Source organism: Malaclemys terrapin, chromosome 15, assembly GCF_027887155.1.
Source record: "Malaclemys terrapin pileata isolate rMalTer1 chromosome 15, rMalTer1.hap1, whole genome shotgun sequence".
NCBI lineage: Eukaryota > Metazoa > Chordata > Testudines > Emydidae > Malaclemys > Malaclemys terrapin.
In genome coordinates this window covers 29,664,380-29,683,353 of record NC_071519.1, presented here as the reverse complement: position 1 = coordinate 29,683,353, position 18,974 = coordinate 29,664,380, and the positions used below count along the sequence as shown (strand labels likewise).

The following is an 18,974-nucleotide window of genomic DNA, read 5'->3' as shown; positions in this document are numbered from 1 at the left end:
CAAATGATGCAAGAGGAGTAGGGACCATTTTAGGACAGGAAGTGAATAATCCCTCCTGCGTGGGGGAGAGAGGGGAGGGGCAGAGCTCGAGTGTGTTACATACCGTTTCTTTTGGGTCTGCCCAGAAGGACCTGTCAGGTCATCTATAGAAGAGCAAAAAAGCCCTTAGAGGGGTTAACAACAACAGAAAAGGTCAGGCAAGGCTATATTTAAACACTGCTGCAAATGCGCTGGTCCTGTACCTTATTTCAGGCTGTGGCTTGCTGTTCAGGCAGGTGCCCAAGTATTGTGTGACATAAACCTGGAAATGGAACTTCTTTAAAGAGGGAGCCAGTCCAGATGGAGAAAGGAGAGACCCAGGGCCTGGGAGAAGGCCTGGCGAGAGGCACCCACAGAGAGCAGTAGTAGAAATCTCAGCTGGGACTGGTTTGGGGGAATTGCCAGGCGGGAGGCCTGGTTTGGAGAGGGCTGTGATGCCCAGTAAAGAAGAACTCCTGGAAAAGAGGGTTGAAAAGTATTTGTGATGAGTTCAGTTGAATAATTCTTTAAATAAATCAAATTCCCAGGAATGGGATGTGGTTGAAGCAAGTGAATCTCTAGGCATTTATTTGAGGCGCCAAGTTTGAGAAACTGAGACCGCAGACACATTCACTGACTGTGGAAGCTACATCTGTTATAGAGGATTTATTAGAATTTTTTTTTTTTTTTTTAAATTTAGTTTCCAAAGAATTTAAGTTGATAGTGTCCCTTTAAATTAATCACATCTTGCATTCTATTTGGAACCCCTTGTTCTCCCCATTGCAGGTGGCTCTCTCCCCAGGGGCATTGGGTTGGATCTCTGTTCAGCTGCATCATAGGTTTAATGACGTTAATACTTTTTTGTCCCTTCAGAAATGTTACCACTTCGCATTCCAGCGTTACCGTTTGGAGCACTACACAGTCTCCTCCAACTGGCTGGCTTTGGGGACGGTTTTTCTCTTTGGACTCTTGTCACTCTCGCGCTCTGTGGCTTTATTCAAAGGTTGGTGTTTTAGGATGGTCCTGTTCTTGAACCCAGACAGTTGCAAGACAGTCCAGAGGGCACTTCACAAAGAATTAGGGCTTGTTCTGTGCATAAAAGTTGTTCTACTTTAACCATACAATATAGTAATAGAGGTGCAATAATCCTCCACCTCAGGGGATAAGCTGTACCAGTATAAGGCACCATTACTCTAGTGTAACAGTTTCCTCACTAGGGCTTGTACGGGTCTAATTATATCAGAAAAAAAGAATCACACCCTAACCAACATAGTTATACCAGTATCCTATCTGTGTGTAGACCGGTGCTTACATATGTACTTATCCTTCCACATGTGGGACCATACTCTGGAGAGCACTTCAGCATGTAAAGCTTGTACTTAGGTACGTGGTTAAGTGCTTTCCTGCATGGAGATGGATTTAAGCATGTGCTTAATGTTAAATATGCGTGTATGTGCTTTCTGGAATTGGGGCCAGGAGTGGTCCTGTTAACTTCACTGGAGCTTCTCACCTAAATAAAGTAAAGCCTGGGCATATGTATTTGCAGGATTGAAGCCAAGCCATATACAGTAGTGACAGGAGAGTGGTGATAAAAGTGCCATGTTATAACAAGGTACTGAAATGGGATTTGGATCCTAACCACATTTTAGTGTAGATTATTTTATTTATTTATGAGGCTATCAGTTAAGAAGGCCCTGAAAGCACTTGAGGCTTTGTATGAATATTTATCTATAGTGTTGTTTTTATATTTCTTAATTTTACTACAGGCCCATCCTTTGCTCTGGGTGCACATGCAATATTTCAGTTACAGTCATCCAGCAATCACTTTATGTTCTTTAAGCCAAGGTTAGCAAACCTTGGCTTGTGACTGATATGAACTTTTATACTTCAACAAAGCCCTTGTGGAATCTCCCTTTTTATGTTCTCAGTTAAGCTAAACTCTTTGAACAGTGGAAACGTGTGGCATGGGAAAGTCCTAAAATAAAATCAACGTGTTATTAAACAACAAGGACAGGAATGTTCATGATTTTGGCAGCTTCTTGTGGACAATGTGGCAGAAGTTGAAGCTGGCCTTGCTGTAATATCGCAAGTGGGTTGGCGTTAGTCTTAATGGAACATGATGCCATTGGGATGGGTGCTCTCTAGATACCAGAGCTAGGTAGCTGGGTATGTACTCCAAACCCTCCCAGCATTTTGATGGGAGGCTTAAATATAATATACCACCCGCCTTTTCACTCTTTGTTCGCTATCTTCCTCCTCTGTAGGCTACCATGGGCCTCTGGACCTGTATCCAGAATTTCATAGGATTGCCACTGATCCGACTATTCACACAGTGCCAGAGGGGAGGCCAGTTAATGTCTGTGTGGGGAAGGAGTGGTACCGATTTCCGAGCAGCTTTCTCCTGCCAGATAAGTAAGTTGCTCATCATAAAGGATCTGATTCAGTAAGACACTTGAGCAGCTGCCCGGCTTGAAGCTCATGCCACTGACATCAACTTGTGTGTCTGAACTTAGGCCCCTTGCTGAACTGGGGCCAAAGTGAGAGCAAGATGTGCATATCATGGCGGTAATTTCAGAAACAAAGCCTGCCCTTCCGAGTGACGCTACATGACAGGCAGATTTATCAGCCCTACCTGACTGATGGCTCCTCTCTCCAGGTCTTTTAGCCACTGAATCTCTTCTATGCAAATTCTCCATCTCGGTTTGTTTGTCCATGTCTGCTTGGCTGTGTTTAGGGGCGAGGCTGTTGGTGACTCACCTGTTGTGGTCAAGGTTCCCTAGAAACATAGGAATTCAGCTTAGACTGCAGACGGCATTCCTTTAAACTTTATGGAGACCCAAAGGCAACAATTATCATCCTGAAATAAAATTTCAAGGCCATAGGGTACATCTACAGTCTCAATTTGTTCTCCAAAGCATCAGATGTAGCTCATGCACAAGTTCAGGGCTGCATGGAAATATCATAAAACCATTAGTTTTAAGAATATGCTTCTCAGGATGCAGTTTGTAGGATAGTTTTGACAAGAATTCATCTCACCAGCTGTCCATAATGCCAAGCCCTCAGACTTGCGCCACGTGTACCAGCGATCTTGGAAAGAGTGACTCATCTGTTTGCTTTTCAGATGTTCAAAATATTTTAAATTAATTAATTCGTTGAGCCATGTGCACGGATGGTAACAATTCAGCTTCTTACAGGGGTCCTGTCGAGGTTATGTTCTTCATTCTGAAATGATGTACTTTCAGTTACTCTAGTTCACAGCCGTTCTGTTTGGGAGCTTGAAACTGAATGATGTTTTGCTTTTTGAAGTGGTCTTCCAGCCCCCAGGCACACGGGGTTGTTATTGTAGTGTTGTTCATGAGCAATGGGCAGCTGTTGCTTCCTTAAGAAGCAAAGCCTTTGCTTTGGAAAAAATCTTTGGACATCTGTAAAGGGAGAAGGGGATTTGCCGTTATGATGGGCCTCTGACTAAGAAATGGGCAGGATTATATATGCTACTTAAAAGGCGGTCAGGAAGATCCAATTGATTTCATTTCCTGACACTGTCAGTTGGCTTTCTGCATCCATCTTAGGGGTATATCTTCAAATCAGCCTAGGGTGTTAGTCACCAGAACCCTGTGTACTGCTTTGGGAATGTGTCCCAAAAATCCCAGCTACTCTTGCCAAGCAATTTTAGGTAATGTCCCTTAATTTTAGATGGAAAGGGTAAAAAACAAAAAGGAAACAGCCCTCCCTCCCTCCGTCCAACCTGCAGAACTGCAAGATAGTACAGTTCTATTTACAAAGATTGTGTTCATGGGCAAACGTCCTACTGCTTTGACGGGCTTGCAGACAGCAGTTGGTGATTCCCCAGTGAAGCAGTTGCAGTAGATGAGTACTGGGATTAGTCCTTGAAGGCCTGAAATACAAGCTATTAGGGCACAAGTGGCTGCAGAATCCTGCATTCCTTAAAACCGCTGGAGTGTTGATTCAAGAGCGTGCTGAACAAAGCTCTTCCTTTCACCAGCTGAAGTGTCTTGCTCCTGGCTGGCGTGGGTTCTGGTCTAGCAGTTGTGGCCAAAATTATTTGACTTGCAAATATTAAATGATGTTCAAAAGTTAAATGTGGATGGAAAAGGCCTGATGCCAATTTCAGTCCATTGTTTCTGAATGTAGTTTAGCTCCCTGACAGTAAGCCTCCAGGACTGCTTGAGTGGTCACCGCAATCAAAATTCATTTCCCTGATGCAGTGTTCTGGCCCATGCCTGCCATGTCTTGTAACTGTTTTTATCATTAAGGAAGCTTGCCAGGATTAATGGGGAACAGAAGTCTGGACAAAGGACATGGGTGGGTTTGTGTTCCCCTTTGTGCATTATGTATCTTTCATGAGCCACAGTAATGTATGGGAGTTCCGCTTGTGTTTCCACTGATGGCTCAGCTATGGTTCACTTGTCTATTAAGTTTGAGTGCATCTTGTAAGTGAAATTTACAAGAGTGAGGGTATATTCTCTTTGTATTCCCATTGACCTCAGTGGTTCTTATCCATGTGCTTAAGTCTTTTTGCAAACAGGGTCATCTTGCCTAGGTGCAACTGAATTTGGTGGATGGGGGGCTGGCTCTGTGCATACGTCTAACCCGTTGCTGCTTTTCTAGCAGGACTGTTTGCTCTGTAGCCTGGAAAGCCTCTAGTTACACTTTTTGTTTTCTCGTTACAAAATTCTGGTGGTTCCCAGAGTTTCATTTCAGGTTTTCCTCTCTCTGTTTCCTGCAGTTGGCAGCTCCAGTTCATCCCGTCAGAGTTCAGGGGCCAGTTACCGAAACCGTTTGCCAAGGGACCAATGGCCACACGGAACATTCCTGCAGACATGAATGACCAAAACAGGGAAGAGCCATCCAGATATGTAAGGGCTACACACTCATCTTCTTTTTCTTTCATCATTGTTAGTAGTAGTAATAGTAGTAGTGCTGTAGTCGCCCAGGAATCCTCATCATGGGTCAGGACCCCATTGTGCTGGGGCTGTGTAAACCCACAACAAAAATCTGTTTGCATGGCTGTGTCCCAAAACAAAATCTGTTTGTTTAGATGTCTGAATTCTACTTGTAAATCATCTCTATTTAGTTTTCATTTGAAGTGATTATTTAAAAAAACAAACCAGAAAATTCCCAGTAGTTACAATTTCTGATGTATTGTACCCTTACACTCTCTGATCCCAGATAACAGCTTAGATTGATCCAGTGCTTTCAAATTTTTCTTCCACCTCCCCACCCGCACCAATGAAATGTATTGGTCATTGAGCAGTGAGTGGGTGACATTTGCCTTTGCCCTTTGGACCTGTTAAAACTAAGTAAATAAAATTGCCCAAGAGGTTTGTAACAGAAGAAATAGCTGTTTAGTCCAGAGCGTCACCTGAAATAATTGGGGGCCTGGCACCGCTGATTTCAAAAGGAATCTGTTAAAATAACCTGCATCAGTATGGTGTATTTGTTCCTTTTCCTGGTTGTCTCGGGTTACTTAACCAAAAATACCACTTGCCAGCTGGCCTGTTGTAGAATTCTTTAGCAGATTAAGTCAAAGTACAGAAGCAATTTTCAGAGGACCCAGCCTTTTCCCCATTTTTTCCCCCTCAAGGCTTCTTTGGAGGCAAAGCTTAGAGTGTTTAAGTGACATAGATACAGGTACTAGCTGTCTCTGTCTTAGGGTTCCATAATATCTGAACAATAATCTGCATGTTTTATTTGCTGTTAGGTTTTGCTTTGGGCGGGAGATTTTAGTTTGTTGTGTGGTTGCAAGCAGCTGGCTGTAATGACCATATATCTTGGTGCAGTTGGGAGGCTGCTCAGATGACCTTTTTTATCTCCTTTTAGTTGAAATATTGTCTAGAAAGGAGTGCCAAGCTAAATATGTTTTTTATTCCTTTTTTCTGAGATCAGAATAATTCTGAGCGTAGATAAATACAGTTCTGTCTCACCTGACCATTATGAGTGGGAATGCCTGGAGTATTGCATTATGAATGTTTGCCCATCCATCTATCCCTCCTATCCGTCCCTCATTACTGAAGTATCTGAGTGCCTCGTGATTGTTAATGTATTTATCCTCACAACACCCCGGCCAGGTAGGGAAATGCTACTTGCCTTATTTTAGAAACAAGGAACTGAGGCACAGAGAGGCTAAATGACTTGTTCAAAGTCAGTGACAGAGTCAAGAATTGAACCTGGGTCCCAGGTGACTACTCTAACCGTGGAACCATCCTTCCTCTTGTCGAAAGGGGTGAATAAGATGAACTGCCAAGAAGCAGATGATGCCTTTCCTCCTCCATTCTCAGCACTTTGAAGGGTGCCCTCGATGCAGTCCGTGACTCTGTGGGAAGCACTCAGACTAGCAGACCAGATGTAAACTGCATACCTCCATTGAAGTCAATGCACATATGCCCATTTATACCAGCTGAGGATCTTGGCTCACAATGACAGCATGGCAGAGTCTGCAGATTTGATCTCGAGAGTAGGGTTGAATCTGATACGACAACATTAGAGGAAATTGTATAGGTAACAAAGCAAGAATCAATCTTCAAGATTCAGGCTCTGTTATTTTAAGATCTATTACATGGATATTGGAAATGGGAAGGAGGCGGATTCCCACCTGAGAGGAGCTGTCTACTGCAGTGCATTTAATTTACAAAATCTTTAACTCTGGCATATTTTTAGCGCAGACAGCTGGCTGGTGCACAGCCTGTGACTAATGAAACAAAACACATTTTTGTTTCATGGTTGTCTCTTAATGTCACCCTACAATTTTGTTATTTCTGATGCAAGGAAGAAGGACTGGGATATGTTTATTCAATGCAGCCACTTTGACAAATACAGAAATTAGCTACTTGATGTAAATTTTAAGTGGGGTTTTAAAACTAACCTTTGATTCTGAGCTGCTAATAATACCAGGAGAACTGGGATGTCTCTAGAACTAAATGAGCCAGTAGCTGTGGCATGCCCAGATTCTAAAGACTGACAGTCTCATGAAGACCTTATCCAAGCTACGGACAAGACAAAGAATTTAGTGCAGTTGGCGTGATTAGATTATTCATTCTCCAGTGGAAGTTCCTGTTGCTGAATTGCGTGGAAATCACAAGGCATGTCATAGGTTTCTGTTATGGTGCCTGGGAGAAGAGGGATTTAACCATCTTGGTTTTCAAAATTCCCAGGCATTAAGGATCTGATTCTGCTTCCTTTACTCTTGTTGAGTAGCACTTACTCATGCAAGTTGTCCTGTTGGATCCTAAATGCATTTCTCTCTGAAATTGTGTTAAGGTGAAGCTGATTGATACCATCTTTTACAAGGAGGTGTTGGCAGGTACCCTATAGACAGGACCTAAAAGCTGAACTTTTGTTTGAAGTTCCTGACCTTGGAGAAGACTTCTTTATATTTTGTTTTTACTTTCCCCACTGAGTGCCTGGTCATCTTTAGAAAAGGATCAAGAACCTAAAGGCTAAGCTAGCCTCATGTTAAAGTTGTTGACTTGAGCTGTTTGGATAGGGTGTCTCTGGGTTCTGCAGGACACATTTTAACTCAGCTCTGCCTATGGTAGAGCAAGCGAGCTCCTGTATTGCGCTGTGTGGTCAGACCATCATCCGCTCTGTTCCATCCATTAGCCAGTGAGGACCGTGCAATTGGAGCATTATTACAAAAGTCTGGTGTCTTCCACCTGTTTAGCATGCTTTGTCTCCTGCTGCTACTCAGGAAGTGGTTAAACCCAGTTCTTTTGCATCACTTTACAGAGCAGCTGCACCAGATTAAAAAAGACTCAGGGGAGCGGGGGAGGTTGTACATTTAAAATTGCCCCTGGCTCTTTGTACTGAAAGTGAAATTCTTCCCTGTGGAAAGGGCCTATTTAAGGTCTATGCACCACTTAAGTTCCATTTAAGCCCCCAAAATAGGGTGCATAGGCCTTGTGCTGTCCCTCTGCCCACAGGTGGATTTCACCCTTAATTTTCGCTTAACCTATCAGAATAAAGTAAAAGCCGCTCAGGGTTGTACAGGGGAAATATATTGTGTGTCTCTGAGAAATCTTTTGAACTGGAAGCTTCAGTCCTATTGAAGGAGCATCCAGGAAAAGAAGGGAGTGTTAGATCTTGGTATTTTCGGATTGTTTTATGCGGCAGTTTGTTTCTCTCAAAGGGACTCTGTATAGCTTTAAAAACAAAATATCTAACAAGCAAAAATCTCTATGGGCCTAGAATTCTCCTCTCTGACAATGCAAGAAGTTGATTCGATATTCTTCTTAGCTGAGTTTCCTGCAGTGTAATTTCAGTTGGGGCGCCAGTGTGATGCCACTGAGCCATCTGGTCTCCCCTTAATTAAATTGTTTTCAACATAAATTCACCGCAAACCCCAGTGTTTCTCCAGTAAAGTGACTCTAAAACGTTCAAGAAAGTTTGTAAGAGACACTTGTGACGCAGCACACTGCAGAAAGCCCAGAAAGGGATAGGGTCAGGGACTAAAACTGAAAAAGAAACACAGCCTTCCAAGGCAACATATACCTGCTGTCTGCTGCCTCTAACAAAGTTTATTCAGGAAGGTTAATTCATGGGGAGCTGCTGTTGAAAACACAGCCTAGCGCATCTTGCCTTTGATTTGATTAATGAAAAAATCTATTTACACTTCCCTATTCATTGCTTAACCTGCTTAATAAGACAAACTCCCATAGTGACTGGTGGTATTTGCTCCTTTCCTAAAACAGCTGATGATTCTTATGTCATTTTTGTTCCTTTTGTGTTTCCCTGAGCTGACAAGACTCCTGCGCTCTGTTAGTTGGGTTTGCTATTGAGCAGTGATAGTTCAGATTGTGTTCAGCTGCTCTTAATTGGAAGAGAAATTGTTGCTGAAGAGATGTCACTCAGCGACACCTTTAGTACCACATTACAGACCTCCCTCTATACGGTGGCAGGAACTGAGATTGAAAGGGGCCCAGATCTACGAGAATTTTGCCATTATTGCCTCTGACTCCTATTAAGGCCCCTGCTCAGCAAGGGACGTCCTTTAAACATTGATTTCGCTGAGTCCCTCCGGGCTGTTGTTCTTCTCCAACTCATTCTTTCCTTCCCCAGCTCTTTCAAATAGACTTGTCCTCCCTCAGAGAAATGCTTTCTTCTGCTGACTGACTCCTTGATCTGTCCCTTCCAGCCCACCCCACCTTGGTGTCTCAGGCAGGTTGCTGCAGTAAGCCCCTCTCAGATCACTGTGTCTGGATCCCCAGGGGGCCATTATCCCATAGATATCTAGGTTTAGGGAATTCTGCCATGGAGTCCTCTTCATGTGCCGTGGGATGGACATGTGGTTACAGTGGAGAATCTAAGCAGAGCTGCTGGGAGTTAAACAGGGAGTTGGATCTTATGCCACCAATTGGGCAGTGTTTTCCCTCAGATGCCAGTAATAGGCACCTGGCGCCTTTCTGCACTGGATATAAATCAGAACAGTTGTGGCTTGGATGCTGTATTTTGTAAAGGCCCTTATCAAATTGTACAGAAAGATAAACACAGTAGGACTTTGACCCAGCACAAAATGCCCCGAGAAGTCGCTTTGTACTCCATAGTGCATTCTTTACATTTTGGTGGTAGGTGCCCTTATTTGTATTGGTGGGGGCAGAGAGCGAGAGAGACTGCTTTATTCTCCTGTTCATCTAGCTGTGGGATTTTGCGCACAGGCTCAGACATCAGCGAGGCGTTCAGAAGGAATCAGCTGCCATTTTCAGTTGCTCATCAATTTCATTGTTCTGTGCTGATCTAATGGTGCCCAGATTAGATGGAGCGACATAGCAGCCTTTTAATATTTTTATCCCATCAGGTGCATGGATGATGGCAGTTAATCACAACGGAGCTGTTGCTGTCATCATTTGAAAGTTCACATTTTTACGTGAATACCTTTCTTGTGTGTCTTTCCCCTTCCCCTCAGGCTTCACCACAGTAAAAATGCTCAGCTGTCTAGTGAAAATGGTACTATGCACTGCAAATTTTTTATTGAGCAGAACGGTATTCTGCCTCTGATTCTGCTCAGTTTGAGGAAGTCTCTGGCAATTTACATATTAGATATAAACTGTATTTAAGCCCCCTGTTGCCTCCTTCCCAATTCAAGCAGCCAAACTATTGCAGAATACTACTACTGATTTTATGTCTATAGCATCTTTTATCAAGAATCTCAAAGCACTTGATACATTTTAATTAATGAAGTCTGGCAGCCCTTCCAAGAGATAGTTGGGTATTGCTAACTCCATTTGACAGAGGGGAAAACAGGGAGGTTGGATGACATGCCAGAGGTCACAAAACCAGGAACAGAACCCAGGAGTCCTGATTTTCAGTCCTCTGTATTAAACACTAGAAGTAGAATTTTAAAAATTGCCTAAGTTCCATTTTCAAAAGTGACTTGAGCAATTGCAAGCCTGAGTCCCATTGCCTTTCAGTGACATTCAGGCTCCTAAGTCACTTTTGAGAATGTGACTTAAGTTTTTGATCCCTTAGGCACTTTTGAAAATTCTAGTCTAGATCAGCTTCCCCTCTCAGAGTTGGAAATAGAACCCATCGGTCCTTATTACTGGTCACTCACACTAACTGCTTGACCGCTCTCCCGTCCCTTTGTTTAGTTTTCTACACAGTGTAACTAATCTTTGAACTACCTCCTAAAGAACCTATCTCGTGAGCTAGGGTTATTTATTAAATAAAGTTTGTCATAGTGCTAAAGAACTTTCGTAGCTGATAGCTCATCTTTGCGTTAGCCAACCTTTCTCTGCCTGCAGCCTCTCGCGTGTGCCTGTAGGAGATGCTGCAAAAGGGAATAGCAGCATGGAAAAGATGCAGTGGCATAATGAACAGCACAGCCAGTCCGTATCAGGGAGTGGTCTTCCCAGCAGGAAGGGGATCTTTATATAACCAAGGCCCCCTGAGGACACTGCCTGCAGTTCAGTTACTGGGAGGTCACAAATGTAATTCAGTTTTGTTGTGTTGCTTCCTTGTATACAATTTCATAATTCAGCTTAGTGTTGCCAAACTTTTCTGTAAGGGCAAAGCAGCTGCTTGCATCATTGATTGCTGATAAAGGCATGAATGCAACAGTATTGTGTCCATATGATCCTGGAAGTGCAGTGTGATGTCCACTCCAAGCAATATAGTGATGAGGATCAGCAACGAGGCAGGGTGGTATTAATAATGCATTGACCCCATCAGGTTGTAGCACAGTCATGCCAGGCTGCGAGCATCTTGCCAGAAATACTTCTTATTTCCTGTGAATCCACTTAAGCTCCAGCCAAATGTGCCAGTGGATTAGCACAAATGTCTGGCTGTTTGAAATGGTTAACGGATTACTGTGTACATGTGAGATCGATTGGGCAGCCATGGTCTCTTTGCATAAAATCAGATATTTTGCAAATATGATAGTAACTGCAACATACATACTTACGGGAGGCCAGACTGGAGAGCATGAAATGGAAATGTCAGCCTTACATTTTGTGCTAGTAAAGAGCCACTGCAAGTGGAAGCATAAACAAAAATCACGAGTCTATCTTAAAAATGTGATTTCAAAAAATAGTAAATACTGGATTCTTTTTATTTACTTTACCCATTTTGAGCCTTTAGAGTACACTCAGGTCGTTTCCAAGCTTCTCTTCATAACCGTGAGACCTGGAAACTTTTTTTTTTTAAAAGAACAGGAGTACGTGTGGCACCTTAGAGACTAATACGGCTGCTACTCTGAAACCTTTTTTTTTTTAAGCGAAGGCTGAGATTCTCATACTCATCCAACTCCAGCATCTGGGACTTTAATATTGTACCAAATACTGCAGCTCTCACGGTAAAATCATGAGAATTAGCAAGACTGGAAACCCCAAGAATCTGAGAGCTGGTGCCAAGTTAGAACAGTGAGTGGAACTGAATAGCAAAGAACTCCCAAAATCTAGCCCAGAAAATGCGAAAATATTCAAGTTGAGAAATCAAAAGTTAGAGTTCCAAAAATTCCTAGAGTTGAGGTGGCTCCCACTGTGCTAGCTAAGCTACATAGCACATCTTGCATACTGCATGGTAAACAATAAACAGTAATGTAGTGATTTTTGTGATGAGTGAATTATATTGACTGTGCAATATAGCTGAGTTAGTGTTGTGCGAGCATTTGAACTCCAGAATTCCGTTCCTTATCCATTGAGGAAGGGGGCAATACACGTTTAAATCACTAAGCAGTGAGGAGTTGGGTTGCGATGCCAGCCCATGACGTGCTTCCTTCTGCAGGAGGAGCATACCATTTGCACAGACGGATTTAAGGCTCTCGCCCTGTTGGTAGGCAAGCAGGGAAGAGTGGCTGCTCAGTTGGGTTTCACCTTGTTTGAGGACCATATTACTCCGAGGAGACACAGCGACCATCCACCATCCCCCACTGACTGTCACAGCTGGGAAGTGGAGTGTGCGATGATGGAGAAATGGCTTCAGAAGAGCCACCTCAGTGAAAGATCCTCCTGGTCTGCCAGAGGTGGGGGTCAGACTCTGGCTTACTCAGGAGCAGTTACCTGCAGATGAACCTCAGCCGCCTCTAACTGCCAGCCACAGTAGGATCCGAGCACCTCACAGACACGACTAGATTGTATCCTCATGTGAGATAGGGAGGTGCTGTCCCCAGTTTACAGAGGGGAAACTGAGGCATAGAGAGGCAGTGACTTGCGTAGGGTCACATGGGGAGTCTTTAACTGAGCTGGGAAATGAACCGGGGTCCCCGGAGTCTCTGAGCCTTCGTCACTAGATGCTCTGTCTCCCTTGACGGTTCCATGGCCACTTCAACTTCCCTGGGCCTTCCTGCAAACAGCGGAGCTGCCAAGAGCCTCATTCTGCCTCCTTCCGAACCAGCCTGGTCTGCCCCATCATGGCCTATGGACCCCACAGTAATTTCTGAGGTAACTCACCTTTGCCAGTTCAGCAACACCCGCTTAGCCACCCACAGTGGGGTATTTCCAGTTCCCTCGCTCACTAGTCAGGCCGAGCTTGTCAGAGGGGAGAGGCCTAAAGGGCTGGTCCTTGCAGTCACAGTGCAGAGTTCAGTCCCTGCCTGTTTTAACATTTACACAGCTCCACTGGCGTTGGAGCGGGCTCCAGTGAATGGTGGGGTATGGTGTTTAACAGCCCCCAGAGCAGTTAAGGAAGAGGCTTTGTTCAGATACTTTCTGATGAAATCCCTCTCCCGCCAGCCCCCGAGAACAGGCTGTGTTTAGTTTGGCCACAGCTGCTGCTGCCTGTAGTTTCTCACTCTCTCTCATTGCCTTTCCCCTGGTGTTTCCTTGTGTCGTTATGACTCCGCTGCTAATCTGAAAAGGCGACTTATGTTTGAGGTGGGGTTTTAGACCCTGAGTAATTGCATCGCTTGACCTAGGGCAAGCACTGCGTGTGCTCAGAGACAGCGGGGCTTTCCTAACACCTTGGCTTTGTGTTGAAGTCCTTGTTCCCTTCTGGCTCATTTTTGTGTGTGTGCGTGCCAGTTGAGAGTGAGTTTGAGGGCGAGAATCTTGTTTCTTGAGAGCAGGCAGACGTGATGTTTTCTGGATGAAGATGAGTTGTCGTACATGTGACACTGCGGTGGGTGTTGTGCTCATATGCAAACTGATTCAAAGCCCATTGAAGCCATTGGAAGGCTTTCCATTGGGTGTTGAATCAAGACTTTGTTGGCTTCACTTAGATTGTAAGTTCTTCAGCGCAGGAACTATTGGTGCATGTGCCAGATTCCACACATTTATTGTTTCTCTGGTCTCCCGAAAAACACTTCTCTCCCCGTGCGCTCATGTGAGTATTTCTGTTGCTCCATGCACTTGTTTGAGCTGCATTGCTGAATGCTTGCTTCACTCTGCATTATGGTAATAAGTGGGCTGAGGGAGGTAATCCTTGAAATTGCTCACACAGGGTATGTCGTCTTTGCTCTAGAGAAGCAGCCCCTGGCAGCAGCAGTAGTAGTAATATCTTACATTTCTATAGAGCCTTTCATCTCAATAGATCCAAAACACTTCACCAAGTTTTCTAACTGTGTTTGAAAGAGCATTTACCCCACCACTGAAATGCCACCAGCTCTGGGGTGAAACGTGGTAGTGGTTCAACAGTGCATGAGAATGTATACACCGTGGTTTAGGATAGGAAGTGAAGAATGCACCTATAAAGTATAAGGTTTCCTTTCTCCCTGCAGATTGACATTTCCAAATGCCATTACCTGGTGGATTTAGATAAAGCGATTGAAACATCAAGGGAGCCGAGATACTCCGCCAACAAAGAAGAATGGATCAGCATTGCCTACAAACCATTCCTGGATACTTCCAGGTAAGTGTTTTCACAAGTTTGGGAAGGAAGAACAGGGGCAGAAAGGTGCATGAGCTAATTCTGTTTGAATTTCTGCATATGAAAGAAGCGATTCATATACTGGTAGGAGAAATGCAATGGTAGGAGTTACCTTGAAATGATCTTTTTGGGAAAGGCACCTTTCCACGCACGGGGACAGGCATTTACATGGCGAAGTCTGCGTGGTATTAATACAGCTTTGGTGCTCGTGGCCAATATTGCTTTATAGGGTGAAATACCTCAATGGGTTAAAATCATTTTAAAAATGAAAGCTCAGCATCCACCTTTGGCTGAAATGTGTTTTTCTTTATTTGAACAAGAATTGTTAGAAAGCTGTTGGGAGGAGAAGAAGAAATGAGTGAAATCAGCATCCTCCAGGCTACTCTGGGGTGGGAAGTGTTTGGTTATATTAGGTTGAAAGTGAACGTGCAATCCCTATGGGGCAGTAGCTCCCTGTTCTAAATGCTTCTTGGATGCTTATTTATAAAGGTGTGGTAAGGCAGCTGTCATGCGATGGGAAGAGGGATTTGCTGGAAAAAGCCATTCGAAAGCAGCAACCCAGAATCCGGTACCCTCTTATTTTCACATGCTGGCCCATGGTTCTCTAGTAAGGACAGGTTTGGTGCACAAGACAGATGATCTGCTAAAGTTTTCCAGACTAACGCAGTCGGGTGATGGGAAGCTGCAATAATGCTCTTTTCCCAATGGATCTCGGGTTTTAATTAAATTAATTAACAAACAAACAAAAATCTTCCACTCGACCTTAGGTTAGGCATAGCCCCTCTTCCCTGAGGTACTGTCCCTTCCTCTGGGACCATTGCAGGAGACCCTCTCTTCCTGCAGCTTCACTCAGCAGTGCCACTTCCAAGCCTCATTGGACTTCCCTGCACCCTCTATAGCCCAGGTGCAGCCCCACCACCTTAGCTGGTTCGGCTGGGAGCACCTGCTCTGGCATAGGGGATCTGGGCCTATTTTAATCCTGAGAGCCAGCCACTATGTGACACCAGGGGACAAGTAACAAACCCAGACGTACGGCATGGCAGCCCAGAGACTGGGTATCAGATCAGTCAGCTGTTCAGGGTTTTAAACTAGATGGGATGACTGAGTGCTCACCTTGCCCTTGTAGGCTCACTTGGACAGTTTCAACATGGGTCACTGTTGATTGGCAAATGATGCTTTGTATCCAGCTTGCAGTGAGAGGTGGTGCTATGCTGTTTCCATTGGGAGGGGTGGCCTAGTACAGGAATGGCAGCGTCGGAGTGACAGACAGAGACTTGTTGTGACATTGCCAGAAGAAGGGGGAGACTCATGAAAGCTGTGGAGCACGGTAACCGCGGCATCACGGTTTCTTTAGCAATCAATCAATCAGTCTATCAGGTAAAACTGCAGAATAATAAAGAATAGACAGGCCCTTCTTGAGGCAGGTAAAACAACAGTGTCTCTTTTCTCTTTGGCACTTCGACACCTGCTTCAGCCTGGACCCTGCGCTCTCTGGTTGAGAAGTTACTGAGCGTTTAGAACAAAGGCACAGATTGTCTAAGGGCAGGGCAGGGGGGTAATTGGCTTCCTTCACCCCATAACAAAGGACCCCACTGCTCTTTATTGAGCTCTTGTCCCCTCCCAGGTGAATGCAGTGGTGCCAGGGATTCGTGCGGCACATACTGACAGAGGATCAGAAATAATCAGCCAGTGGGAGTCTTGGCCCCATGTGTGTCTCTGGGCAGCCTCCCTTCTCTTGCTTGCGCTCCTGCTGCATTGAAATTCTCTGCGCTGTTCCCTATCAGCGTCTCACAGCTTGAGCAGAAAGGAGGTGCCATGCCTTTGTGTGTGCAGAAGGCCAGGTTGCCATAGCAGCAGGTCTGATTTGCATGCCTGCTGTGCACCTTGATGGCTCACATGGTTCAGGATGCGCTGTGCCAGGCAGTCCTCCCACCAATTAAGTGGACTTGAGAGTGTCAGAGTTTGTGCGGCTGGAGTGCGTGGTGCACATAAAGGAGGGAATGGGCAGCAGAGGGGGTCTCGTTCAGCAGGGTGTGAGTGGAGTAGCCAGCAGTTCCAGCACTCCTCCCCACAGCGAGCATGGTGTTCATTATTGATTACACTCTTTTCCCAGGAGTTTTGAAGTACTTCACACACTGTTCTGAGCACCATAGAGGTTCCTGATACAGACCCTACAGCAAAACCCCAAAGACTTAATCTGAGGGAACCAGGCTAAACTGTGCCCGGAACCAGGGCCTGCCTGACCAGGGAAATGTTAGACTCAAGTATGAATTCTGCAAAGCTGACTCAAGTGATTGTGGCACAGAGAGGTAAACAAGGCTTATTAGCTCTAAATCTACTCCATTCCCATTATTGACTTGTATCACTTGAGCACCTAGAAGCCCCAGCCAAAATCAGGGCCCTGCTGTGTTTGCCAGGCCCTAGTGCGCTGGCAGGAAAAGGCTTTGCAAATGCCTTTTCTAAAGCTCTTGGTTTTGTCCTGCTGGCTTGTAAAGTTTTTACAGCTTAACCTCCCAGTCATAAGCCAGTCAGAGAGGAAGAATGGTCCAGGTGGTAGGGCATTGGCTGGAGCTTGCGAGAGCTGGTTTCAAATCCCTGCTCTGTCAGAGACTTCTTGTGTTACTTGGGGCAAGTCTCTTAGCCTCTGTGCCTCAGTATCCCATTAGTACAGTGGAGAGAATAGCACTGCCCTGCGTCACAGGGGTCTGGTGAGGATAAATAGGTTACCGATTGTGATATGCTTAGACACTGCAGTGAGGGGGACCAGACATGTGCCTTAGATAGATAGTATTGTTTGGCTCACACTGCAGGCATTCATTATAATATCAGTGGAGTGGCTAGGAAGCACCATGCTTTGGCTCTTGGTTCTCCAGTTGGATACTAGCTCATTTCAGGACTGGAGCTGGGTTGTTACCAGCTGGCTGGTGAACTAATTGCTAACATAGATCTGCAGATCTATCTGTTGAGGGTTGAATGTCTCCAGGAGATGGAGTCCATTCCACCTTGCAAACCCAGGTGTGGCCCCTACATTCCACTGCCTAGAGTGGAGACTGGAGCATCCACTTTCCCCTTTCCCCTTTACAAAGAGGGCACTCCTGGTGGATCCTATTCCCTGCCTACGTTGCCTGCTCTTTAAGTAGGCCTTTCCTTTGCTCGCCCTCACTGGTCTTGGACATAATATGCCTAGCCTTGCTGAACACCAAGCCTGCTGGAGAGCAGATCTGGCCAGTAAAGCGAGTGTCTCATCTCGCCCATTCTCTGTGCCAGCTGTGAATGTCGCTGTAGGCACCAGAGCAATGCAACAAGGGACTATTCCAGGGATGCAGTGCATGTTTTCTAACCAGTCCTGTGAATTAGTGCTGATGGGAGTGATGCGAGAGATCACACAGGTCTGCTATCTTGGGTGCCAGCATCCTCCCTGGTGGTGAGAAGCTGTGGCAATTGCTCCTGAAGGCACAGAATTGTTTTGTTTATTTGTTTGAAGTGACAAATCCAACTCGTGCTGTCCCTGCTGCAGTTGAGAGGGTAATTATCAGGACTGGGAACTTCGCCACACAGGAGGAGCAGTGACGTGCGGGTTATAGGAGCTCCAGCAGGTTAGGTGAATGCCCCTGCAGAAAGTTTAAATAGAATCTAATGCAACCCTCCTCCTGCCACGCTGCCCTGAAGGCACTTGGAACTGGTGGAAGGCACAGGCTCCCCAGAGTAGGGACAGTGCAAGCAGCTGGCTGATTAATCTGTTTTGTTGATATGAGCGATGTATGTGCGCCTCATCTTTTCTAGCAGGTCACTAAAGGGTGGTGTTCTCCTGTCGGGCTGGGTTTAAAAACATCTGGCTATAAAATGATCACCTCAAGCAGGACTATTGATAGTTATGGGCAGTTTCCAGAGAGGAGCTGCCTACATTTCACCTCCAAACTCTGTGTAAAAACTTGCACAACTGAGTGCAGCACAGGCAAGTCTGTGCAGAAAAGCCCATGTGCGCATATATGCACAGAGGCCTGTGCACGGGGTCAGAGAAGGTGTTTCAGGAGCCTCCTTTATAAACCCAAACTGCTCATTTCCGAGCATTTTCCCTGTCCCTCAGCCGGGTGCAATGACGCGTGTATCAAATCCGGCACCTGCTTCCACACAAACAATGCTGAAGCAGCCCTTGCTAAACATGAAGTAAGTGTAAAAGGCATGATTAAAATGCAGCTTAAAAAAAAAAAAAGGCATCACCTCGAGCTGAGCTGTGAGGGAAGCAGCAGTCCGCTCAGATTACAGGTTTGCAGCACAGGGCCATGGCGCGAGGCACATTAAAAACCCTTCCAACTCCAGCTCTTATTCTTTGAAAATAAATGACCCCAGCAGCTCAATTCATGCCTGCTGAACTGCAGGCTTCTGGGACTCGCTGCGATTCTCACATTGACGTCAGCAAGTGCAAATGTAAATCTCAGCTCCCTCTGATAAATGGTGTTGCTAATTGAATTAGAGAGCGCTCCGAGCCACCAACTAATTATGCTACTCAGGCAGATGCTTTGTCCAGGTCCATTTAATTCTGTATTGGCTGAGTGCTGCCATTCTGGCATAGAAAAGGGGAAATATATTAAAGCTCCCAGTTGAGGAGCATATATTTTCTGGCTCTTTAGGCTGAGTTG

At 45.2% G+C, this 18,974-nt stretch overlaps 1 protein-coding gene across 6 annotated transcripts in view; it reads left to right on the top strand.

Annotated features, from left to right (window-relative positions):
- The window catches only part of LOC128822963 (alpha-1,2-mannosyltransferase ALG9), a 116,732-nt gene that overhangs the window by 26,200 nt on the left and 71,558 nt on the right, over positions 1-18,974 (top strand). For 5 of the 6 annotated variants that reach the window (XR_008441631.1, XR_008441629.1, XR_008441630.1 and 2 more), the window contains 4 exons: positions 892-1,021; positions 2,283-2,430; positions 4,766-4,895; positions 14,186-14,316. Coding sequence is in view for 3 of the 6 variants with exons in the window: in XM_054004880.1 (XP_053860855.1) it covers positions 892-1,021; positions 2,283-2,430; positions 4,766-4,895; positions 14,186-14,316 (539 nt within the window). In the remaining 3 variants the exon portion in view is untranslated. Of the gene's footprint in view, positions 1-891; positions 1,022-2,282; positions 2,431-4,765; positions 4,896-14,185; positions 14,321-18,974 lie in introns of those variants that run through there. The other variant, XM_054004879.1, reaches the window with a different exon arrangement.